The 27,225-nt window shown below is 42.6% G+C and overlaps 1 protein-coding gene across 2 annotated transcripts in view; it reads left to right on the top strand.

Annotated features, from left to right (window-relative positions):
- The window catches only part of LOC139381170 (regulator of G-protein signaling 7-like), a 113,537-nt gene that overhangs the window by 58,605 nt on the left and 27,707 nt on the right, over positions 1-27,225 (top strand). The window contains exons 3-4 of one of the 2 annotated variants that reach the window (XM_071124554.1): positions 6,186-6,282; positions 6,988-7,059. In XM_071124554.1, the coding sequence (XP_070980655.1) occupies positions 6,186-6,282; positions 6,988-7,059 (169 nt within the window). The remainder of the gene's footprint in view (positions 1-6,185; positions 6,283-6,987; positions 7,060-27,225) is intronic. The other variant, XM_071124555.1, reaches the window with a different exon arrangement.

Below are 27,225 nucleotides of genomic sequence, written 5' to 3'. Positions count from 1 at the left end.
TCCGAAACGATGTCTTTCGGGATCCCATACAGACGAAACACATGTTGGAACATGCACTCGGCCAATTTCATGCATTAGATAGATGCGGAAGGGGGACGAGTCTGCACATCTTGGAAAACCGGTCCACTACAATTCAAATAGTTGTGAAGCCCGAATAGTCAGGGCAGATCCGTGAGGAAATCCATGGCGATGTGAGACGATGGTCTGTGTGGTGTAGGGAAAGGCTCAAGCTTACCGGTAGGGGTGTCAGGAGGTGCTGGGTCGTGGCATAGGGCCTCTTGGACGGCATAGGGCCTCTTGGACGGATATCCCACTGTATGGGTCCCATGACACAAGCCGGAGGCAGAATGGGCTCAGGAGCTGGGTTAGAGGAAGGGGGGTGAAATAGACGGGATAAGGAATACGTTTTCACATTTTTCTTGCCAGACAGATTGGTGACGGTGAAGGTGAAGCGGGTGAAGAGTGCACAGCAAGCATGTCTGGGGTTGAGCCTCTTAGCACTTTTTAAGTACTCCAAATTGCGGTGGTCGGTAAGGACAAGGAATGGGTGATGAGCTCCCTCTAACCAGTGGCGCCACTCTTCGATAGCCAACCTAATGGTGAGGAGCTCTCGGGTTCCCAACATCATAGTTCCTCTCAGCGGGTGACAGTTTCTTGGAAAAGAAGGCACATGGGTGTAATTTGGGAGGTGTCCCAAACCGCTGAGAGGGAACCGCTCCCACGCCGACCTCGGTTGCATCCACGTCCAGAACAAAAGGAAGGGTAGGATCTGGTTGCCTAAGGATGGGTGCAGAGGTTACGAGGCATTTCGAGGTCTCAAATGCAGTAAGGGCGGCGTCGGTCAATTGGAGGGTACGGGTGTTTTGACTGGTGAGAGCTGAAAGAGGAGCGGTTGTGCTGCTGCAGTTTTGGATGAACCGGCAGTAGTAGTTGGTGAACCGTTGTAGTTCCTTTATTGAGGGGTCGGTAATCTATGCAGGGACGGAGACTACCATCCTTTTTTTTTTTACAAAAAATAACTGGATGCAGCCGGAGACGTGGATGAATGGATGAATCCCATGTCGAGAGCCTCTTCTATATATGTGTCCATAGCCTCATTCTCTGGGATGGACAAGGGGTAGATCCAACCCTTAGGCGGCGATGCCCCAGGAAGGTCGATCACGCAGTCCTATAGGCGATGAGGGCAGAATAGACGCCTTTCATGCTGAAGACACTCAGAAACTGGGCATATACAGGTGGGATGTGGGTTGGAATGGCAGACCCCGATCCTTCTATAGGTGGCTCAACAGGGTAGACTGAAGCAGTTCTTGAAACAGGCGGGAGACCATGACAGCAGTTCCCCTTTGCCCGCCAGGAGATGGCAGGGTTGTCAAGGCTTAGCCAGGGGTGACTGAGGATGAGGGGTTCTTTAGGTGAAGACAACACCATTAACCGAATGACCTCAGAGTGAAGGAGACCAATCTGAAGGGTTATACTGTCGGTTATGCGAGTCACAAGACCAGTTCCGAGAGGTTGTCCGTCCAGCGCATTAATCCTAAAGTGAGGATTAACAGGGATTTATTTGACCCTTAACTGTTGTGCGAATTGTTCGTGAATGAAATTTCCCGCAGCCCCCGAGTCCACTAGTCCGTCCACAAACTGAGTGACCTCATTAGCAGAAAGAAGAGCCAGGATCCCAAACTGCCTTTTGGTAATGTTCAAAAACGTAGAGGTGCTTACCCCGGCGGAAGTGGAGGGGTTGTGGTCACCCCTTCGTGGGGGCGAATCGGACAGCTCTCTCCACAATAGAGGCACAGGTTCACGTAACCTCCAGTGTCTCTCGGCAGGCATGAGAGGGGCGTGGTCAAGTTGCATGGGTTCGGGGCTATTGGACCGTGGTGGAAGAGAGAAGGACGTGGAAGCCTCGCAGGCCATGGGCAACTGTATAGATCTGCGGTCCACCAGTAGGTTGCTAAAGAATATGGACATCCGAATGTATTGGTTTAGGTCTGTTAAATCTCCTCTGCATGCCATTTCTGTTTGCAACTCCCGATTAAGACCCCTCCGGTAGACTGTATTGAGAGCTGGTTCACTCCATCCACTGCTGGCTGCCATGGTACGGAACTCAAGGGCATACTCAGTGGTGAAGCAACGGCCCTGTCACAGCTTACATAACAGGTCCCCGGTGTGACGACCTGGAACTGAATGGTCGAACACCTCATTGAAGAGGGCGTGGAAACGTGATTCAGAGGACAGATCAGAACTTTGGGTGGCCTACAGGGCTGTGACCCAATCCAGAGCTTTGCCTGTGAGTATGGAGATGACGAAGTCCACCCTGTGTTTGTCAGAGGTGAAGTCAGCGGGGTGATGGTCAATGTACAGGTTACACTGCATGAGAAATCCTTTATATTTCCATGGGGAGACGTTGCATTTATTAGGCATGGATATAGGGGGAGATGAACGAGAGGAGGCTGTGGCACTTGATATCGGTGAAGCAGGAATGAACTGGCGAAGGAGGTCGCAGAGTTCATCGATACGTTCCTCCTGTCGGGCCAGACGTAGCTGCAGCTCCGCTGAATCCATCTGTCATTTTTGGTGAGGTATTCTGCAATGAACACACGGGGAGACAGAGAGCTGGTTTCAAGCGCAGGGCACATCAGGTGTTATTTGAAAAGGACCATAGGAGGAGGCAGGTAGCTGGGTTCAGGGGCAGGCAGAAGGTCATACACAACGGTTCCAAAAGGGCAACAGTACAAGCAGGGAAAAGGCTAGTAACGTAGTCCGGGAGAACAGACAATAGGTAGGCAACAGGAAATCTGACTAAGTACAGGCAGGGAATAGGCAAAAGGCGCCGTTAGTGAGGCAGGAAAAAACTATCATACACGGGAGGAGTAAATCAGAGCTCTGAACGACGTGTGGTACAAAACAAACAATGCCTCACAGTGATCGGGTGCAAAGAACTGAACTAAATAGTGTGTGATAATAACACAGGCGTGTGAACAGGATATTAGAATTCAGGTGATTGGGATCTGGAGAGTGAGCTGCGTTCAGGGGATCTAGGTGTTTGAGAGTGTGATCTGGAAAGTGGGCTGGAAAGTGAGCTGTGTTCATGGGTTCTACGTGTTTGAGGGTGTGAGTTGGAAGCAGACGTTACAATATTTAATAAACCACTGTTCAGAAAACATACCCAGCAGGGTCTAGTTATAGTCTGCGTAAGAGACAAACACTTCTTCTTCATGACATGTACACGCATGAATATCTTAAATCCAAAATATTCAGGCTGATGGTATTTTACACTGAGTGGGAGGGAGAGACAGTGCGAAGTCTCGATTATCACTCTGTTATCCTGCTGGTTAGCTCAGTGAATTACGTAACTTAGTTCTAAAAAGTGTCAGCCAATGTGATGTCAATCTGCCAGATGTCATTTAGCTATGGCTGATCTATTGGCAATGTGAATACTGGAAGTGGCTGTCTTTGACCTAAGGATATCTGTTTGTCAAAGTGACAGTGCTTTGTTAGACTGCTCAAAATGATCTGATGAGAGCTGTCCAGCACGGCTCTCAATCCTCTGTCTGGCACCAATTTCACCTGTTAAGTGGGGAGGACATACATAATTATAAATCTGATCTCATGTTAGATAGGCATCTCTGTAACCCCATACACTACCTACAGCTCTTTATGTTCTATGTCTGTGTTCTATCAGTCCATTACAAACCAATTACTCGATAGGTTTTGGCTTCAGTGTACTTGAAATAGGGCAAACTCTTTTTGTAAGATGCTGGTCCCATTTTCTAAAAATATTTAATTGATTCAATTTTTTTGAATTGTTTACTTATCTATAGTTGATTATTATTGATTACAGTGGAGTCTGCTCTCCACTGTTCCATATTCAATATATTTCAGTTGATACATTGGTACATCCTAAATTGCTATGGTACTGTATCTAGCATTTACAATTACATGTTCTCGTCAGCAAATTCTTAGGACATCCAAATAGTCCATTAGAACAAAAAAATAAAATCCTGACCTTCATTTAAGATCTTAAATGAAATACAACAGATCTGATGATTGAACAACATTTTGCAGTAAGTAAGTACCTCTATTTTAGACTCTATGGTACAAAGATCCAGTGCTTAGGTAACGGTAACTGAGACTTACATGGCAACTTCAGGGGCCATGTAACTTCTGGGGCGGCAGGGTAGCCTAGTAGTTAGAGTGTTGGACTAGTAACCGGAAAGTTGCAAGTTCAAACCCCCTAGCTGACAAGGTACAAATCTTTCGTTCTGTCCCTGAACAGGGGCCGTCACTCCTAGGCCGTCATTGAAAATAAGAATTTGTTCTTAACTGACTTGCCTGGTCAGATAATTTTTTTTTAACTCAGGCTAGAAAACAGTTTTATGGTTATGTTGCCTACACAATCCCTTCCAGAGCACAGCTGCCAGAATAAAATGTAGTTGTCAAGATATTAGTGTAGTTGTCAAGATATTGTACAGACTTAGGGCGAAAGTTGATGAGGCACAGGGAAGCCAGTCAGATTAGCAAAATGAAGGATAGAAAATTAGCTTTTGTAACCAACACTAACCAATAAACCTTAATGGTTCCCAATTACTATCCAATATGATACAGTATATGGGCAGTGCATTGTAGTCTATGTAGCAGAAAGAGAGAAGCAGGCCTTGCATTGTGTGTGTGTCACATTGTTAGCATGTATTTATTCATGCCACAGGGCTGGTTTGAGATATCTCTTGGCATCCATCCTTGAAGGCAGACAAATACAGGCCACGCTCTGCTCCACTCCGTCCTGTCTGTTCCTGGAAATAGGGCCATCTGCCAGGGCAGCTGAGCCATGGTGCAGAGCAGTGCTCCTGTCCTGGAGAGTTGTAATGCAGATCTGTCTTTCTGTGACATGTTTTGAGCCAGGTTGTCATGTCCAAACACACCAAGACAGTTGTGAAGAGGGCACGACAAAGCCTATTCTACCTCAGGAAACTAAAAAGATTTGGCATGGGTCCTCAGATCCTCAAAAGGTTCTACAGATGCATCATCGAGAGCATCCTGACTGGTTGCATCACTGCCTGGTACGGCAACTGCTCGGCCTCCGACCGCAAGGCACTACAGAGGGTAGTGCGTATGGCCCAGTACATCACTGGGGCTAAGCTGCCTGCCATCCAGGACCTCTACAACCAGGCGGTATCAGAGGAAGGCCATACAAATTGTCAAAGACCCCAGCCACCCCCAGTCATATACTGTTCTTTCTTTTACCGCATGGCAAGTGGTACCGGAGTTCCAAGTCTAGGACCAAAAGGCTTCTCAACAGTTTTTACCCCCAAGCCATAAGACTCCTGAACAGGTAATCAAATGGCTACCCGGACTATTTGCCTTGTGTGCCTCCCTCCCAACCCCTCTTTTACTCTGCTGCTATTCTCTGTTTATCATATATGTGTAGTCACTTTAACTATATATTCATGTACATACTACCTCAATTAGCCCGACCAACCGGTGCCGCTGCACATTGGCTACCCGGACTATCTGCATTGTGTCCCACCACCCACCACCCGCCAACCCCTCTTTTACGCTACTGCTAATCTCTGTTTATCATATATGCATAGTCACATTAACTATGCCTACATGTACATACTACCTCAATCAGCTTGACTAACCGGTGCTGTATATTGCCTCGCTACTGTTATTTTTCACTGTCTTTTTTAACTGTTTTTATTTCTTTACTTATCTAATACCTTTTTTTAACTTACAAATTGCACTGTTGATTAGAGCCTGTAAGTAAGCATTTCATTGTAAGGTCTACACCTGTTGTATTCGGCGCACATGACAAATAAACTTTGATTTGATGTCACATTTCTTTTAGGTTTTAGCTCAAAGGTGTGATTTTATTCATCACAGTGCCCTTTTAAATGTACCTGAGATGTGACATTTAGTTCTGTCCTGTTTGTTTTAAGACACGCGGGATGGGGAAACATTAGGCAGAAACTTTGCTGTAAGATTAGCACTAATCCAATAACATAGACTGACATTGATAAGAGAAGGGTCTCTGCTGCAAATATCCAACTCAGATCTGTGTCACAGAGGCCATTCAGAACTCAGTAAGACACCACCACTCCCTCACTTCAGCCTCTTTCCTCAGTCTCTCCTCCAGACAATAATAATCCTATGTTATCTTAACTAATGTATTCTCTCATTTCTTCCAGATGGAGGACGTAATAGCACGCATGCAGGATGAGAAGAATGGAATTCCTATCCGCACTGTGAAAAGTTTTTTGTCCAAGATTCCAAGTGTTTTTTCAGGTAAAAGTCTTGATTTAACTAAAGCTTTTGTGCTAATACATGGAGTATACCAAACATTAGGAACACCTTGAGTTGCATGGTGGACCATTCTTGATACACAAGGGAAGCTGTTGAGGTTGAAAAATCCAGCAGCGCTGCAGTTCTTGACACAAACCGGTGCACATGGCACCTACAACCATACCCTGTTCAAGGGCACTTCGATTGTCTTATCCCATTCACCCTCTGAATGGCACACATACACATCCATGTCTCACTTGTCTCAAGGCTTAAAAGTCCTTTAACCTGTCTCCTCCCCGTCATCTACTCTGATTGAAGTGGCTTTAACAAGTGACATCAATAAGGGATCATAGCTTTCACCTGGACTCACCTAGTCAGTCGATGTCATAGAAAGAGCAGGTGTTCTTAATGTTTTGTATACTCAGTGTATATTAAAATGGTAATGCCAGGTAATAAGGACTTTTGGATTCTGACTGACTTGGAGAGCCGTCGGTGGTTCTGAAAACTAATTTACGTAAACCAGAGAGTAGACAGAATAATGTTGCAGGGAACTGTCCAGAGTTCTGAAAAGAGAACCTAAGGCCGAGTAACAAAAACTCAAAGCTAAAAACAATGCTTATGGAAATTGGAAAGGCTAGATAGCCTTATAAATGTGGCTTGTTCTCTATAACACCTTGTAAAAAAGTGGTATGCTTATTCCCTTTGCAGGACTGCAAACAACAGATATGATCTGGAATCGGCCAGGGTGTCTCTTAGTTGATATTATTCATTATACAACAGGTGGGTCTAATCCTGAATGCTGATTGGTTGAAAGCGCATTCCAGCCGGTGTCTATTTCACAAGTTACCACCTGCTAAATCTATGATGTTAAAATGCCTATGTACTTTGTTCCATCTGACTGCGCAATCCACTGTTTCACCAGCCTAGGCAGGCTGAGATCAAGTTATAAACTTGATCTCCACTATAAAAAGCATCAAGACATTATCTCACATTTCTTTCAGAAAACATTTTGTTTTCAACAGCGGAGATTTGTATAAACTTTGTTGTCTGGCTCTCCGACATTTGTAACATTGTTTCAATATTCAAATTCGATCTCCAAGTGTCCCATAGTACTGCACATGTAGGGGTCGGGAGTCGGGATGAGAGAGAGAAGCAGGCAGTGTTTCTCAGTCAGTCGAAATCATGAATCAGCTGGCATCATTTTTATGGATATATACAAAGAAATGTAAATTGAAAAAATGTCAAACGAAACATGTGCAGTTGGTTTGCAGTCTTTCCAGCTTCAGTTTGAATTCATTGTGTTAGCTGTGTTGTTGGCTAGCTCCTCTGAACAACACTGTCCTAATGAGAGAGCACATTTTCTATGCCAGGTGAAATCGTGCCTCATTAGCTCATTGTTATGGATGTATCCAAATAAATGTCACTAGAAAACAAATGCAGCTACTGTTGTTATTCTGTCTGCACTGTTTGACGTGACTGTAAGTTAGCCGTAGTTGGCTAGCAAGGGATAAGAACATTGCCAGCCAGAATGGCAATGGAACATTTTGAATGAACAACTAAGTCGCGTCCATAGATACAGAACAAAAAGACTGAACGACTAGGTCGCGTCTCTGGCAACCGAACAAATAGAACGAACAACCAGCCGGCTTTGCAACCCTAGATTTGTTTCGGGACTATATCTTCTGGAAGGATGAAATAGTATGAATTAATTCATCAAAATAATGTTTTTAAGGACCATCTGTCAATCATTATTTGAATATGTTGGTAACCCGTTGTAACAAAGTGATAATGCCCTCAAAGGTGGTGTTTGGAGGATATATTGGCACGGTTTGGCGGCCCTCGACTTCGTCTCAGGCCTAACAACACCCGTGCCAATATATCCTCCAAACACCGGCTTCTCGGGCATTATCACTTAAGTATGTCACTAGTGAGTCCCCAGAGTATACAAACAGAACAGTTGATGTAATGCGAGTAGGGTTCCTGGAACAGTAAAGCACTCCGGGGCCGAGATGACTAAATTAATAGCACAGCCACAGGATGAATGGATGAGCTGTTCTGTTCATTCTTATTCAGTGTTGCTCAGCATTCGGTTAAAATGAAATGCCCTCTATTTAGTAATAGCTGCAGTTCAATAATGTGTTAATTGAGACACATAAACTCTCCTCCAGATTTATTTGGACAGTGAAGCTACATATTTTAAACATGGCTCTATACTCCATCATTTTGGATTTAACTACAGAATGTCACCTTTTATTTGAGGGTATTTTCATACACACGGGTAACTTCCAAAACAAAGGAAATACTTGTGTAAATGAGGGAAACAAAATATGTTGAAAGCAGCTGCTTCCACACAGGTGTGGTTCCTGAGTTAATTAAGCAATTAACATCCCATCTTGCTTATTGTCATGTATATAAATTCCCAGTTTGCCATTATTTGGGCTACCATGGCCAGAAGAAGAGATATCAGTGACTTTAAAAGAGGGGTCTCAAATGAGCAAATCAAATGAAATGTAATTTGTCACATGCTTTGTAAACTAACACTGAAATACTTACTTACTGGTAATTTTCCAACAATACTTACTTACTTTATTGCCCCATGGGGAAGTTTTGTTGCAGTGTCATGTACACGCTTAAAGTGGCGTTTAAATACAAAACAAAATTGATAATATAACTTTCATAACAGTTACATACCAATAAAACATTATTTTTTAAAGACTAGCCTGCTGGCCTTACTGAGTCAATAGGAACATTAGCCCGAGTTATTTAAGAGGGATTTCACACCTGGCAGAAAATATTGTCTAGTTCTGTTTTTGCTGCTGAGGGGTGCCCTATACCTGCGCCCAAAGGGGAGTAGCTCCAAGACCGAGTACAGGGGTTGGCTTGGGTCTAATGCAGAGTTCAATATAAAAAACAACAACATTGAAATAGTGACACGAGGAATAAATACAAAATGAATAAAGAGTAACAATAACGAGTCAAAATAACATAGCTACAGTATATACAGGGAGTACCAGTACCAAGTCGATGTACAGGGGTATGAGGTACAGTGGGACAAAAAAGTATTTAGTCAGCCACCAATTGTGCAAGTTCTCCCACTTAAAAAGATGAGAGAGGCCTGTAATTTTCATCATAGGTACATTTCAATTATGACAGACAAAATGAGAAAAAAATCCAGAAATAATTTTTACAGGAGCCAAGTGATTACTGAGCAATAGATTAACCAATGGAAGTTTAAAAGATAATTAACAAAATGTTAATAATTAAAACAAAAATGAAATCAAGTCCAGTTCAGAACTATTGCCTTTTTGAGTGTACTTTGGACCAATTTCGTGACAAAAAAAACCTCTGCAAAAAGAACTGAAGGACATAAATTACTTAAGTTTAGGGACATTATGTCCAAATGTGTTTATTAGCATGGAAACATTTAATGTACCGTGTTACACTATAACCAACAGTGCAATGTTAGCTGCATATAAAACAAACATAAACAATTGCTGGTGCCAATCCACTGACCAGTCCTGGGACAACTGTAATTTCACACTCAATTTCACACTCAAAATGAAGGGAAAAAACATAGGGCCTCACTGACTTGCCCTCCTCTTTCTCTCTTTTATCATGGCATGTGTCTTAGTTCTGTGGCCTTACTCTCCAACTCTGTCTAATTCACACATTATCTCCTCCTGAGTGTGTTGGACCTGGTGATGAGCTGATCCATCAAGGTGCCGGATTTGCACTCTGCTTGCTCTGCAAATTTGTCCGCATTCTTCTCCAGGCTGTCATACCTTCAGCAGAGTTATTTTTTTCCATCTCATCTTTGGGCTGGCAGGTAACCTAGTGGTTAGAGTGTTGGGCCAGTAACTGAAAGGTTGCTGAATCGAATCCCCAAGCTGACATGGTAAACATCTGTTGTTGTTCTGCCCCTAAACAAGGCTGTTAACCCCCTGTTCCCTGGTAGGCTGTCATTGAAAATGAGAATTGTTCTTAATTTACTTGCCTAGATAAATAAAGGTTACTTAAAAAATCTGTGGTCCTCTGCAGCCTTTTTCTTCTGACCTTGTAGAGCACTTTCATTCTTCCTCTTCTCCTGGTCCAGGTGTGCTCTGTATTTTGACCTTGGTGAGTGGGACCTTGACACCCCCAATGACATAATCACACACCAGTCTCTGGGTGATGACTGGGCCTTCCTGCATGTTACAGGTTTCCACCTCCTTCTTGATGGAGATGCCTCTCGATGGTTGCTTGCCCATGGGAAGCCATGCAGGAACACATCCAGCCTCGTCTCTGTGGGCCGGAAAGAGAGGAAGTTCTCACTTTTGGCCTCGGGATAGGAAGTTCCCAAACAGTTGGGTAATCACGTCACCTGAAACAAAACAGATTAAAGGAAATAAGTGAAAATGTGTCATTATATTACATCAGATAGGCTTCTTTCACTTATATAAGTTATAATTGTGTATACATTTGGTAATAATCGGGAACAAAACATTTTCCAGAATTTTCTGGACAAGACTGCTCATCCTTCCCTCGCTCCAGTCTGGGTCAGAATACATGAGAGTGGGGTCCAAACCCGCCATCTGTCTCCTGGTGGGGTATTTCAGGGGGCTCTTGTCCTGCATTTTCTTTAGGATGTTTGAAATACCCTTCATGCAGTTCCTCCTAAACTCTAGGACAGTAGGCTCTCCTATATTGGATTTTCTCTGCAGTTCCTGACAGAGTGATAATGGATAAATAGTGCTATTAACTTAATACAATAGTGAGGATGCAGGCAGCAGATAGTTATCTATCATTTAGGAATGCTTTTCCAACTATCTTGAAGGAGTTCCCACATATGCTGAGCATTTGTTGACTGCTTTTTCTTCACTCTGCGATCCAGCTCATCCCAAACCATCTCAATTGGGTTGAGGTCGGTCGATTGGGTAGACCAGGGCCCTTCTTGGTCAAATAGCCCGTACATAGCCTGGAGATGTTTTGGGTCATTGTCCTGTTGAAAAACAAATGATAGTCCCACTAAGCCCAAACCAGATGGGATGGCGTATTGCTGCATAATGCTGTGGTAGCCATGCTGGTTAAGTGTGCCTTGAATTCGAAATAAATCAGCGTCACCAGCAAAACACCCCCACAGCACCTCCTAAATGCTTCACGGTGGGAACCACACATGTGGAGATCATCCGTTCACCTACTCTGCATCTCACAAAGACACGGCGGTTACAACCAAATATCTCAAATTGTAACTCATCAGACCAAAGTACAGATTTCCACCAGTTTACTGTCCATTGTGTGTGTTTCTTGGCCCAAGCAAGTCTCTTCTTCATATTATTGGTGTCCTTTAGTAGTGGTAAATCTTCGTGAAGGCCTAATTCACGCAGTCTCCTCTGAACAGGTGATTTTCAGATGTGTCTGTTACTTGAACTTTGAAGTATTTATTTGGGCTGCAATCTGAGGTGAAGTTAACTCTAATGAACTTATCCTCTGCAGCAGAGGTAACTCTGGGTCTTCCTTTCCTGTGGCGGTGGTCATGAGAGACTGTTTCATCATAACGCTTGATGGTTTTTGCGACTGCACTTGAAGAAACTTTCAAATGACTTGAAATGTCCCAGATTGATTTACCTTCATGTCTTAATGATGGACTGTCATTTCTCTTTGCTTTTTTGAGCTGTTCTTGCCATATATACCACAAACCTTGTCACAACACAACTGATTGGCTCAAATGCATTAACCCTCTTTGGGCTAGGGTCCCACCTGGCCAACATCCGGTGAAATTGCAGAGCGCAAAATTCTAAATACAATATTCTTAATATTAAACATTCATGAAAATACAAGTGTCTTACACAGTTTAAAAGCTTAACTTCTTGTTAATCCAGCCACTTTGTCAGATTTCAAAATAGCTTTACAGCGAAAGCACACCATGCGATTATCTGAGGACAGCGCCCCGCATACAAAAGCATTACATACATTTTCCAACCAAGTAGAGGCGTCACAAAAGTCAGAAATAGCGATAAAATAAATCACTTACCATTGAAGATCTTCCTCTGTTTGCAATCCAAAGAGTCCCAGCTTCATCATAAATGGTCCTTTTGTTTGATAAAGTCCTTTATATCCCAGAAAAGTCAGTTTAGTTGGCACGCTTGACTCAGCAATCCACCTGTTTCCCTCATTCAAAATGCATACAAATGAATCCCAAACGTTACCAATAAACTTCATCCAAACAAGTCAAACAACATTTCTAATCAATCCTCAGGTACTCTAATATGTAAATAAACAATACAATTTAAGACAGAGAATAGTATGTTCATTACCGGAGATAAATAACGAAGTGCGCGCTCTCATCCACGTGCACCACAACACAACACAACACTACAGCCAAAATGTGATTTTCAAAAAACAAGCCTGAAACTCTTTCTAAAGACTGTTGACATCTAGTGGAAACCCTAGGAACTGCAATCTAGGAGGTATTCCTTTTATATTTCCATAGACAGCCATTATAATCAGTGGTGAGCTCAACAACAGACAAAACAATTCTGGATGTATTCTCCTCGTGTTTTTGCCTGACATATCAGTTCTGTTATACTCACAGACATTATTTTAACAGTTTTAGAAACTTGAGTGTTTTCTATCCAATACTACCAATTATATGCATATCCTAGCTTCTGGGCCTAAGTAACAGGCAGATTACTTTGGGTACCTCAGTTATCCAAACTTCTGAATACTGCCTTCTACCCCAAAGAAGTTAAGGCAAGAAATTCCACAAATTAACTTTTAACAAGGTACACCTGTTAATTGAAATGCATTCCAGGTGACTACCTCATGAAGCTGGTTGAGAGAATGCCAAGATTGTGAAAAGCTTTCAAGGCAAATGGTGGCTACTTGGAAGAATCTCAAATATATTTTGATTTATTTAACACTTTTTTGGTCACTACACGATTCTATAGTTTTAATGTCTTCACTATTATTCTACAATGTAGAAAATAGTAAAAAATAAAGAAAAACCTTGGAATTAGTAGGTGTGTCCAAACTTTTGACAGGTACTGTATAATAGTGATGCACCGGTATGACATTTTTGGCTGATGCCAATGTCTGATATTTTCCTTGCCAAAAAAGAAAACGATTGTAACAATTGCGCTGAGAGTCGGGAAGCAAGTACAGGGAATGAGTGTTTTAATAAATGAACAAAACAATAAACACGAAACAACGCACCGACATGAAACAGAGTCAATAACACCGGAATAAAGAACCAAGTGGAGTGACAGATGTAGGGAAGATAATCAAGGAGGTTATGGAGTCCAGGTGAGTGTCATGAGGCGCAGGTGAGAAAGACGATGGTGACAGGTGTGCGGGATAATCAGCAGCCTGATGATCTAGAGGCCGGAGGGAGAGTATACGTGACAGTAACCCCTCCCCGACGCACGGCTCCTGCCGCAGGATGCCAACAAAGGGGATGAACCTGGGGATTAGGGGCGGAGCGAACCTGTCACCCCTGCGGAGGCGCAGGAACCTGTCACGTCGGCTGAGGCGCCGGAACCCATCACGTCGTCTGAGACATGGGAACCCGTCATGTCGGGTGAGGCGCGGGAACCCGTCACGTCGGCTGAGGCGCGGGAACCTGACGATCTGGCTGAGGCATGAGAGCCTGTAGCGGCTCCCGGACCCGACATCATTTACACTGACACAAAAAAACACTCCCTTATGCTTCCCTTAGGTGAGGTGTTATTCTATAACGAGTGCGCTGAGAGTCGGGAAGCAAGGACAGGGAGTGAGTGTTTAAATAAATTAAACAATAAACACGAAACACAACCAACGCACCGATATGAAACAGAGTCAATAACACCTAAGGAAAGAACCAAGGGGAGTGACAGATATGGGGAAGAAAGTCAAGGAGATGATGGAGTCCAGGTGAGTGTCATCAGGCACTGGTGCACTTGACGATGGTGACAGGTGTGTGGGATAATCGGCAGCCTGATGACCTAGAGGCTGGAGAGGGAGTATACGTGACAACGATACTGATAACCAATATTAAACATTTTTGCGGCCTTTTAAGCATTCTAGTACAGTTAAATTGACCACTGTGTCCATGTGTGTGTGTTAACTAAGGCACTGCCTCTCAGTGCAAGAGGCATCACTACGGTCCCTGGTTCGAATCCAGGCCGTATCACATCCGCGCCGTGATTGGGAGTCCCATACGGCGGCGCACAATTGGCCCAGAGTCATCCGGGTTTGGCTGGGGTAGGCCATTGTAAATAAGAACTTGTTCTTAACTGACTTGCCTAGTTAAATAAAGGTTACACACACACACACACACCACACTGACCAAAAAGTTATTTTGTTGGCATTTACGTAAGTCCCCATTACCAGTAAAACATAATAAAAACCTATTTATTTCACTTACTTGCTGTGCTGTTTCGTTGTTCATTTGTTCAGTCGTTTTATTGTCAACCAGGATTTCCTTATACATGTCAAGCAGTGAAGTTTCATCTCTGTCTGTCCGTGGTCTCTCTTCCTCGGGGGTGCACTGTCACTGTGTCCATTTCCAACTTATCCAGCTGTGTATGTAACATTTCACGTAAACCCTGTTTCTTGTCTGCATCGAAGTAGCGGTTCTTGTACATAGCATCGAGCATGGTGGCGACACAGTAAAGAGAGAATGCCACCGAATCGCTTATTCACAGCCTGTGTCGGCAGTTTTGTTGAGCAGGCATTTCAATGCCATGACAGAGGGTATCACGTCTGCTGCAGGCGCAGTTGAGGAGATTATTTCTCTAGTCAGTTGTTTGAATAGAGCTAGCTAGTGTGTTCAGGTTTCCAAGTTCATGTTTCCTAGTTTTTAGACATGTTATCAAATGCCATCAAATGCACATTCAACCAGCACATTCATGAGCATGCAATACGACTTTTCTCAGTATGAAATCCTCGACGACCCACTGTGAGACTCAGCATGCTCATGGGGCTGATATCGCTGGTCCAAATGTTAGTTGTGAAGCTAATAGCAGTGACGCTATTACTGTGTAACTCCGGTAGGGCAACATATGAAAAATGGCGCACTTGGTAGTGTGTACCGGTGCTCGACCAGTCGGCGAAAGCCAACATCACCCATAACAGGGAATGGTTGCTTGTCAAGGGCAATGAATTCCATTATCTTGGCGTTAATGGATTTCGCCTTTGAGTTGTCTCACTGAAATGTTCTTACTCTTTCAAATGACTGCTTGACTTGTTGACTGCTCGATCCACACAGCTGACACTGTGGGCTAGGTTAGGAATGCTATGTTGCACGGGTAGCGCAAAATTGTATGGCATCATTACGTCATGTACCTACATTATATAGGTATGCACGTCAGCTTTGACATCAGTTTTGCACATCAGCGTTAAACTAGACATGGGCCGATGTCGATGTTGGCATTTTTAGCTAATATCGGCCGATTCTGACATGTTCACCGATATATCGTGCATCCCTACTGTATAACATTCCAAGTCTACTGACCAAAATGAGGCAACAAAAAATATGGAATAGGCTAATGCTATTAAATGGCATCTTCTGTAGATTTCCCTATGCTTCTGTTGAATAGATCCTAATAAATTTCCATAATTAGCTAATGAGCAAAATATTGTGAATGCACCTGTGACATTAACTAACATTTGCTAATAAATCATATAAATAACATTAACAATAATTAAATAAATTGATTGATTATTTACTTTGAAATGTAGTAAATCCCGAGCTGTTGCATGCCCCATGAACTGTGACCCCAGGTACCTTGACTGAATGCAATCTCCCTCCCAATTGCATACATGCAGGTCCAGTTTTTAACTTTTTGTCCTTTGGTTGAGGCTTTTGTTGGGGAACATCGCCTGAAAGACCTCTCCAAATTGCTCATTGGCAAAATAGGACTGACGCCTCGCCACGGAGTTTAGACTCCATAGCACCTCTGCTTTAAGTGTGGGCGTAGAGCCAAACGTTGTTCGGGAGATTGCGTGATGCTGCTGTTCCCTGCAACAAGGTTGTTTGAGTGCTAATGTGTCTGGCTGTAATTGGGACTGTCCTCTGTGGTACTGTGGCGGAGACGACTGAACAGAACTGAGAAATTCCGGGCGTTGGCGGCTTTTCACAGCGGTTTGGTGTTTTTCACACTGCATGTGGGATTCTACAGCTTTAATTCCCATAGTGCCAAGTGATTTCAACCACGAAGTAATGTTGCTGTTCTCCAACCAATTCTGGTTGAATTTGCACTTTCCGATGGTAGCTGCAGACTAAAATTAACTGTCTAGCATAGTTTAGAGTCTACCTTCATTACCACTTCACCGTAGCCAATATTTGCTAGCTAACAGACGAATGCACCAGCAGCATGAGAGAAAAGCAGCCAACAGTCAGGAGTGTCTCGCTGACTTCTGACAGTTGCGGGAAAATTACTAAGTGTGGTTCCGCTCTGTGCATAACTCAAGCTTAAATGCGTTCCATTGAAGTAAATCGGAACGTAATAAAAATCAGTCCATCTCCCAGTCTACTTTTTTTAAGACCTTTGAAAAATGTGTTGTAGAAAATGTAAGATTTTTATTAAGGCTTTTAAATTCTTTGGGACTAGGGGGCAGTATTGAGTAGCTTGGATGAATAAGGTACCCAGAGTAACCTGCCTGCTACTCAGGCCCAGAAGCTAGAATATGCATATTCATAGATTTGCATAGAAAACACTCAGAAGTTTATAAAACTGTTTGCATGATGTCTGTGAGTATAACATAACTCATATGGCAGGCAAAAACCTGAGAAAAAAATCCAACCAGGAAGTGTGAAATCTGAGGTTTGTAGGTTTTCAAGTCATTGCCTATCAAATATACAGTGTCTATGGGGTCATATTCCACTTCCTAATGCTTCCACTAGATGTCAACAGTATTTAGAACCTTGTTTCAGGCTTCTACTATGAACGGGAAGCGAATAAGAGCTGTTTGAACCAGGTGTCTGGCAGAATGCCATGAGCTAAGTCAGGCTCGCGGCCGTGAGAGCGAGCTGCATTCCCTTTCATTTCTAAAGACAAAGGAATTGTCCGGTTGGAATATTATTGAAGATTTATGATAAAAATATCCCAAAGATTGATTCTATACATCGTTTGACATGTTTCTATAAACTGTAATGGAACTCTTTTGACTTTCGTCTGGACTAAGTGCCTGTGAATTTGGATTTGTGAACTAAATGTGCGAACAGAAAGGAGGACTTTATCGAACAAAACAAACATTTATTGTGGAACTGGGATTCCTGGGAATTCATTCCGATGACAATCATCAAAGGTAAGTGAATATTTATAATGCTATTTCTGAGTTTTGTGACACCTCTGATTGGTTGAAAAATGTCTATGTTTTTCTGTGGCTAGGTGCTGACCTAACATAATTGCATGGTGTGCTTTTACCGTAAAGTTGTTTTGAAATCTGACACAGCGGTTGCATTAAGAAGAAGTTTATCTAAGTTTATCTTAGATCAATGTTTATGATGAGTATTTCTGTAATTTGATGTGGCTCTCTGCACTTTCACCGGATGTTTGTTTGAGACAATGCATTTCTGAACATAACGCACCAATTTCAAATGATGTTTTTGGACATAAAGATGAATTTTATCGAACAAAACACACATTTATTGTCTAACATGGAGTCCTGGGAGTGCCATCCGGTAAAGATCATCAAAGGTTAGTGATGAATTTTAACGCTATTTCTGTCTTTTGTGACACCTCTCCTTCTTTGGAAAATGGCTGTGTGGTTTTCTGTGACTAGGCGTTGACCTAACATAATCGCAAGGTGTGCTTTCGCTGTAAAGCCTTTTTGAAATCAGACACTGTGGCTGGATTAACAAGAAGTTTATCTTTAATATGGTGTACAATACTTGTATGTTTGAGGAATTTGAATTATGAGATTTCTGTTTGAATTTGGAGCCCTTTCACTGGCTGTTGGCTAGCGTCCCACATATCCCAGAGAAGTTAATTTAGATCATTTAGAAATTAATTTAAGACCTTTTAAGGATCCGCAGGCACCCTGTATATAATGCAACAATTTGTGACAAAACTATCAGTAGAGTTGAACATGCGATTGAACTCATTTGAATTTTTTTCCGGTACATGAGAATTTAACGGCGAAAGTTATTTGTATTTGCAAAACGTCATCATGCACAGCCTTTTATCCGCAAAAAGTCTGTATGCTGGAAACGCACATATTATATTGTGCAGAATATTTGCATTAAAATCTGTCTCAAATTGGATGGAAACATAGCTTATGTCTTGGAGTGTTCTGTTATGCGTAACAGATTTTGGAATGTTGTTCCTTTCATTCAAGATTTACAAAATGCCATTTAATTTCCCCATCAATATCCCAATGCCTATCCACTATTTAAACTTACAGGCTGCAGGTCAATGAAGGACTGTCTGGTCTCATTGAAGCTGTGTATGAATATCTTCCTGCCTATTTTGTAGACTGGTGTTGGGAGGATCACTGGCAGAAGTCTTAAAGCAATGTCACCTTGTTTATCTGGAGAGAAGAATGTTTAGTGAATAACTTAATTGTTTCAGGCTATAAATAAATGAGCATCTGAGACCCCACCAGCAGGGTCATTTCAAACTAAACCTGCATTTCAGAGAGAAGATCTTGGCCCTGATCCTCTCTGGGCTGGCGAAGCAAAGTTTTGTCCTTGAAGACCGTGATCTAGTTAAGTGAGTGAAAAACGATAGGGGTTGCAAATCCCAGAGTCCATGTGTGTTTCTGAGCAGGGGTTGTGAGAGAGAGCTTTCAATTTCGTGCAGATATGGGATATACATTTAAAATAAATTATGAATATAGTTTATTTATTTACTGTCCTATCATGATGGAATGGTCCCCAACCCTATACCCTAGACACACACCTGAGCAACCCAAACACTAAGGAGAAGTCCTTAAATGTTTTATGTGCTTACTGTAAGTAGCCTATACGCAGCCAAATCAGAAAGATGAATGTGGTCGGAGACGTACTAAAGCAGCAACGCCCCCTCAAGATTCCAAGCCTGCCTGGCAGGGTTGGTTCTACAAAACCAAAGCCCCCTGAGGGGAGAGCATAATATACAAGTAAATTCTCAAAGCTGCTAATGGGAACCTTGACGACCTTGTACCCAGCCGGTGGGGACAGGCAGTGCTGGCAACACTAGCTGCAGTATCCCATGGGGAGGGGGTCACACATTCAGAGAGGGTACACATTATTGTGGCCCTGGTGGCACAAAATCATCAAATGTCTGACTGCACATAGATGCTTGGGTATATGGTCACAACATGTGACCAGCGTGTGGGTGTTTCAGGGGAAGGGGGTGTATCTGATCTCCATCACCTAGTACTTGACAATGGTTAATCAAATCTCCCCATGTTTGCCCGTTTTTGCTAAATTTTGCATGCTTTCCCATACAGCTGCAACTGTATGCATTCATTAATCAAGTTAATTAATTAATTGAGTTCTGAGATGGAATGACTGTTGAGCATCTAAGTTTATGGTTGTTTGTGGGGGGAAAGGGGTTGAGTGTGTATGAGTGTGTGTGTACATATCCTACAATTGTTGCTTTGGTAGCCGTGCTGGTTAAGTGTGCCTTGAATTCTAAATAAATCACAGACAGTGTCACCAGCAAAGCACCCCCACACCATAACACCTCCTCCTCCATGCTTTACGGTCGGAAATGTGGAGATTATCCGTTCATCTCAAATTTGTACTCATCAGCCCAAAGGACGGATTTCCACCGGTCTAATGTCCATTGCTCATTTTTCTTGGCCCAAGCAAGTCTCTTCTTATTATTGATGTCCTTTAGTAGTGGTTTCTTTGCGGAAATTTGACCATGAAGGCCTGATTCACACAGTGATAATGAACTTATCCTCTGCAGCAGAGGTAACTCTGGGTCTTCCATTCCTGTGGCGGCCCTCATGAGAGCCAGTTTCATCATAGCGCTTGATGGTTTTTGCAACTGCACTGAAGAAAATATCAAAGTTCTGTAATTTCTCTTTGCTTATTTGAGCTGTTCGTGCTGTAATATGGTCTTGGTATTGAACCAAATATCTTGTCTTCTGTTTACCCCCCCCCCCCCTTGTCACAACACAACTGATTGGCTCAAACTCATTAAGGAATGACATTTCTCAAATGAACTTTTAACAAGGCACACTTGTTATTTGAAATGCATTCCAGTTGACTACCTCATGAAGCTGGTTGAGGGAATGCCAAGAGTGTGCAAAGCTGTCATCAAGGCGAAGGGTGGTTACTGGGCAGGTGGCGCAGACATAGGCCCACCCACTGGGGAGCCAGGCCTAGCTTTATTACAGACAGAAATACACCTCAGTTTCATCAGCTGTCCAGGTGGCTGATCTCAGACAATCCCGCAAGTTAAGAAGCCGGATGTGTAGGTTCGGTGTTGGTGTCGCCGATAGGGGAGTTTTCTCCTCTCTTCACTTCGTGTCAATAGTCAGAGTTTGAACCACTTTAAACGCGCAGCTGCAGCCTGGTGATGTTCTGGTCTAGTCTGGGAGGTTAGTTTATCTTCTTCACCTCATGTTGAGATTCAACGTTCCAACCATTTCAAACGTGTAGCTACCACCTCATGTCTTTCTGGTCTAATGTTAATCTCTTCTACCAAGCATTTTATGCACTCTGGCCGAAGGGGACGGTTCCATCAGCCTGACACACTCTCTGACCTCACTCGGGTGCTTGGCTACTTACTGTGTACAGTTTATAGAAGATAGATTCTGTCATGGATCCTAAAATCACATTCCTTTCTTAAACACTTCTTACGGCTGAAATCCCGCTAACGGGATCGATATGACAACAGCCAGTGAAAGTGCAGGGCGCCAAATTCAAACAACAGAAATCTCATAATTAAAATTCTTCGAACATACAAGTATTTTACACCATTTTAAAGATAATCTTGTTGTTAATACCACCACAGTGTCCAATTTCAAAAAGGCTTTACGACGAAAGCACACCAAACAATTATATTAGGTCAGCTCCTAGTCACAGAAAAACACAGCCATTTTTCCAGCCAAAGAGAGGAGTCACAAAAAGCAGAAATAGAGATAAAATGAATCACTAACCTTTGATGATCTTCATCAGATGACACTCATAGGACTTCATGTTACACAATACATGTATGTTTTGTTCGATAAAGTTCATATTTATGTAAAAAGATCTCAGTTTACATTGACGCGTTATGTTCAGTAATGTTTTGCTTCCAAAACATCCGGTGATTTTGCAGAGAGCCACATCAATTTACAGAAATACTCATAATAAACATTGATAAAAGATACAAGTGTTATGCATGGAATTACAGATCCACTTCTCTTTAATGCAACCGCTGTGTCAGATTTAAAAATAACTTCCATTACACACCATGCAATAATCTGAGTACGGCGCTCAGACACAAATACAAGCGATACAGATACCCGCCATGTTGTGGAGTCAACAGAAGTCAGATATAGCATTATATTCACAATATTCACTTACCTTTGATGATCTTCATCAGAATGCACTCCCAGGAATCGCAGTTCCACAATAAATGTTTGTTTTGTTCGATAAAGTCCATAATTTATGTCCAAATACCTCCTTTTTGTTCACGTGTTTAGTTCACAAATCCAAATTCACGACGCGCAAGCCAGACGAAAAGTCAAAAGAGTTCCGTTACAGTTCGCAGAAACATGTCAAACGATTTATATAATCAATCTTTAGGATGTTTATAACATAAATCTTCAATAATGTTTCAACCGGAATATTCCTTTGTCTTTAGAAATGCAATGGAATGCAGCTACCTCTCACGGGCACACGCCTGACTGAGCTCATGGCACTTTGCCAGACCTCTGGTTGAAACAGCTCTCATTCTCTCCCCCTTCACAGTAGAAGCCTCAAACAAGGTTCTAAAGACGGTTGACATCTAGTGGAAGCCTTAGGAAGTGCAATCGGACCAAATTTACACCAACTTGGATTGGCAAAGAGTTGAAAAACTACAAACCTCAGATTTCCCACTTCCTGGTTGGATTTTTTTCTCGGGTTTTTGCCTGCCATATGAGTTCTGTTATACTCACAGATATCATTCAAACAGTTTTAGAAACTTCATATCCAAATCTACTAATCATATGCATATCTTAGCTTCTGGGCCTGAGTAGCAGGCAGTTTACTCTGGGCACCTTATTCATCCAATCTACTCAATACTGCCCCCCAGCCATAAGAAGTTAACAAAACTACTTCATATATAATGTTATATAATGTTAAGGATGGAAACTTGACAGAAAAAGGGGATATACTTTAAAGTTACAGTATTTCCTTTATAACCTTTTTAATGACATCACAAAATAAAAACCAATGTGACATTAGTTTTCTATAGATCATCTCCGACCATTCCCCACGTTCTTTAGGTTAAAAATATTGTTCCAGAATTCCCTTGTTGAACGTGTTAGAGTTTTGTCGGGAAGACTGTGTAGACAAAGGAACATTCCTTTGGTTAATACTGGAGAGGGAGACCCTAGATTCTGTTTCCTTTAATTTACTGCAGGGTGTGAGCTGTCAAACCGGCCCAGTTCCCTACTCCCCTCTTCTGTGGGTGAGAAAGGTCTGGTTATTGTCATCCATTGCCAAGCTGATCTGACCCATTCGGACAGTCAGGACAAGATGTTACACTCATTTATCACCCAAAAAATGTTTGAGTGAGTGCAACACAAACATATTTCCAGGGTGTTGATGCATCCTCCTCCCAATACAGCCTCTTCCAACATCAAGGGTAGGGGAAGGGTCTCCATCTGCAAAAGTAAAGTTTTGCTTTGATTTCAAATCAACTCATATTGTTGCTAAATAGCTACCATAGCTGTTGTACTAGCTAACATGCTACTGAACTGTGACACTAGCATATTGACTTGCATCTTGGTATTAAAAGACAGCAATGTATTCACATAAAAATATAAGTGTTTCGACAAATCATTAGTTAGCTAGCTACCTATGACCTGAATTGTGAAAAAATATAATAGCCAACGTTAGCTAGCTAAGCGCTAGTCAGTCAGTCAGTGCATTGACAGATTGGAACTGGTATCAACTAAATGTGAAATTACATTGTGTGTCTGTCTTTATTGATTTGTCGAAGGCATTTGACACCGTGGACCATGCCGTGTTGGTGCAAAGGTTCAAATGTTGTGGAATGACTGGTCATGCTCTAGATTGGTTTAACAATTATCTATTAAATCATACACAATGTGTATTAGAGTTGTGCTCAGGCGTTCCCAAAGGTTCTTTTTTGGCCCAATATATCAACAACGTAGGATTATATTGAAACAGCGGATGTTCATTTTTATTCAGATGATACTGTTCTTTATTCAAGTGGTGGTAGTTTTTCTTTAGCATTTGAAAATGTCCAAAGAGCACTTAGCACCATACAACAGAATCTGTATGATTTGAGGCTGGTTTTGAATTTGGGTTAAACAAAATTCATGTTATTTTCAAATGCCAGGCATGTTACTAATCATGTTGTGGCCAAACGTTTTGAGAATGACACAAATATACATTTTCACAAAGCCTGCTGCCTACATTTGTATGATGGCAATTTTCATATACTCCAGAATTTTATGAAGAGTTATCAGATTAATTGCAAAGTCCCTCTTTGCCATGCAAATGAACTGAATCCCCAAAAAACATTTCCACTGCATTTCAGCCCTGCCACAAAGGACCAGCTGACATCATGTCAATGATTCTCTCGTTAACACAGGTGTGAGTGTTGACGAGGACAAGGCTGGAGATCACTCGGTCATACTGATTGAGTTCGAATAACAGACTGGAAGCTTCAAAAGGTGCTTGGAATCATTGTTCTTCCTCTGTCAATCTTGGTTAACTGCAAGGAAACACGTGCCGTCATCATTGATTTGCACAAAAAGGGCTTCACAGGCAAGGATATTGCTGCCAGTAAGATTGCACCTAAATCAACCATTTATCAGATCATCAAGAACTTCAAGGAGAGCGGTTCAATTGTTGTGAAGAAGGCTTCAGGGCACCCAAGAAAGTCCAGCAAGTGCCAGGACCATCTCCTAAAGTTGATTCAGCTGCGGGATCAGGGCACCACCAGCACAGAGCTTGCTCAGGAATGGCAGCAGGCAGGTGTGTGTGCATCTGCACGCACAGTGAGGCAAAGACCTTTGGTGGTCAAGAAGGGCAGCAAAGAAGCCACTTCTCTCCAGGAAAAACATCAGGGACAGACTGATTTCTGCAAAAGGTACAGGGATTGGACTGCTGAGGACGGGGGTAAAGTCATTTTCTCTGATGAATCCCCTTTCCGATTGTTTGGGGCATCCGGAAAAAAGCTTGTCCGGAGAAGATAAGGTGAGCGCTGCCATCAGTCCTGTGTCATGCCAACAGTAAAGCATCCTGACCATTCATTTGTGGGGCTGCTTCTCAGCCAAGGGAGTGGCCTCACTCACAATTATGACTAAGAACACAGCCATGAATAAAGAATGTTACCAACACATCCTCCAAGAGTAACTTCTCCCAACCATCCAGGAACACTTTGGTGATGAACAATGCCTTTTCCAGCATGATGGAGAACCTTGCCATGAAGCAAGAGTGATAACTAAGTGGCTCGGGGAACAAAACATTGATATTTTGGGTCCATGGCCAGGAAACTCCCCAGACCTTAATCCCATTGAGAACTTGTGGTCAATCCTCAAGAGGCGGGTGGACAAACAAAACCGACAAAATCTGGGTTTTGTATTGATTATGCAAGAATGGGCAGCTATCAGTGGCCCAGAAGTTAATTGACAGCATGCCAGGGCAGATTGCAGAGGTCTTGAAAAAGAAGGGTCAACACTGCAAATATTGACTCTTTGCATCAACTTCATGTAATTGTCAATAAAAGCATTTGACACTTATGAAATGCTTGTAATTATACTTCAATATTCCATAGTAACATCTGACAAAAATATCTAGAGACACTGAAGCAGCAAACTTGTGAAAAATCATATTTGTATCCTTCTCAAAACATTTGGCCACAACTGAACATTGGATGGACATACAGTGAGGGGAAAAAGTATTTGATCCCCTGCTGATTTTGTATGTTTGCCCACTGACAAATAAACCTAATGGTAGGTTTATTTGAACAGTGAGAGGCAGAATAACAACAACAAACAACAACAAAATCCAGATAAACGCATGTCAGAAATGTTAGAAATTGATTTGCATTTTAATGAGGGAAATAAGTATTTGACCCCCTCTCAATCAGAAAGATTTCTGGCTCCCAGGTGACTTTTATACAGGTAACGAGCTGAGATCAGGAGCACACTCTTAAAGGGAGTGCTCCTAATCTCAGCTTGTTACCTGTATAAAAGACACCTGTCCACAGAAGCAATCAATCAATCAGATTCCAAACTCTCCACCATGGCCATGACCAAAGAGCTCTCCAAGGATGTCAGGGACAAGATGGTAGACCTACACAAGGTTGGAATGGGCTACAAGACCATCGCCAAGCAGCTTGTTGAGAAGGTGACAACAGTTGGTGCTATTATTCGCAAATGGAAGAAACACAAAAGAACTGTCAATCTTCCTCGGCCTGGGGCTCCATGCAAGATCTCACCTCGTGGAGTAGCAATGATCATGAGAACGGAATCCGCCCAGAACTACACGGAGGGATCTTGTCAATGATCTCAAGGCAGCTGGGACCATAGTCACCAAGAAAACAATTGGTAACACACTACGCCGTGAAGAACTGAAATCCTGCAGTGCCCGCAAGGTCCCCCTGCTCAAGAAAGCACATATACATGCCCGTCTGAAGTTTGCCAATGAACATCTGAATGATTCATAGGACAACTGGGTGAAAGTGCTGTGGTCAGATGAGACCAAAATGGAGCTCTTTGGCATCAACTCAACTCACCGTGTTTGGAGGAGGAGGAATGCTGCCTATGACCCCAAGAACACCATCCCCACCGTCAAACATGGAGGTGGAAACATTATGCTTTGGGGGTGTTTTTCTGCTAAGGGGACAGGACAACTTCACCGCATCAAAGGGACGATGGGCGGGGCCATGTACCGTCAAATCTTTGGTGAGAACCTCCTTCCCTCAGCCAGGGCATTGAAAATTGGTCGTGGATGGGTATTCCAGCATGACAATGACCAAAAACACACGGCCAAGGCAACAACGGAGTGGCTCAAGAAGAAGCACATTAAGGTCCTGGAGCTGCCTAGCCTGTCTCCAGACCTTAATCCCATAGAAAATTTGTGGAGGGAGCTGAAGATTCGAGTTGCCAAACGTCAGCCTCGAAACCTTAATGACTTGTAGAAGATCTGCAAAGAGGAGTGGGACAAAATCCCTCCTGAGATGTGTGCAAACCTGGTGGCCAACTACAAGAAACATCTGACCTCTGTGGTTGCCAACAAGGGTTTTGCCACCAAGTACTAAGTCATGTTTTGCATTTATTTCCCTCATTAAAATGCAAATCAATTTCTAACATTTTTGACATGCGTTTTTCTGGATTTTTTTGCTGTTATTCAGTCTCTCACTGTTCAAATAAACCTACCATTAAAATTATAGACTGATCATTTCTTTGTCAGTGGGCAAATGTACAAAATCATCCCTCACTGTACATAGAGCAAGTACAAATATTTGTGAATGTGGGTGGATGACAAGCTGAGCTTCACTATTCATGTGGAGAACTTGATGAACCTTGCAGCAACAAATTCATTTTTGTAAGGGACTGGCTCAAATTAAGATCCTACATCTGTAACATTTTGGAGAATTAACGTATGGTTAGGGGAAGTGTTATATAAAATGCCACATTTGTCTCTGACAGTTGCGTTATACGCCCACCCATACTCCTTGACCAACCTCCCTACTTTCATTTCGGTCTTAAAGATGCACTATGCAGAAATTGCTCTAATAGTTCACCTAATTTCAGTGTATGTGACAAAGCAAGCAAGTATAGTGTAGAGTATCATTGTACCATCTAAACCACTGTGAAATATCT

Source organism: Oncorhynchus clarkii, chromosome 23 (genome assembly GCF_045791955.1).
Source record: "Oncorhynchus clarkii lewisi isolate Uvic-CL-2024 chromosome 23, UVic_Ocla_1.0, whole genome shotgun sequence".
In the NCBI taxonomy this organism is placed as follows: Eukaryota; Metazoa; Chordata; class Actinopteri; order Salmoniformes; family Salmonidae; genus Oncorhynchus; species Oncorhynchus clarkii.
The sequence above is the reverse complement of the archived record's forward strand: the minus strand, read 5'-3'. Positions and strand labels throughout refer to the sequence as shown.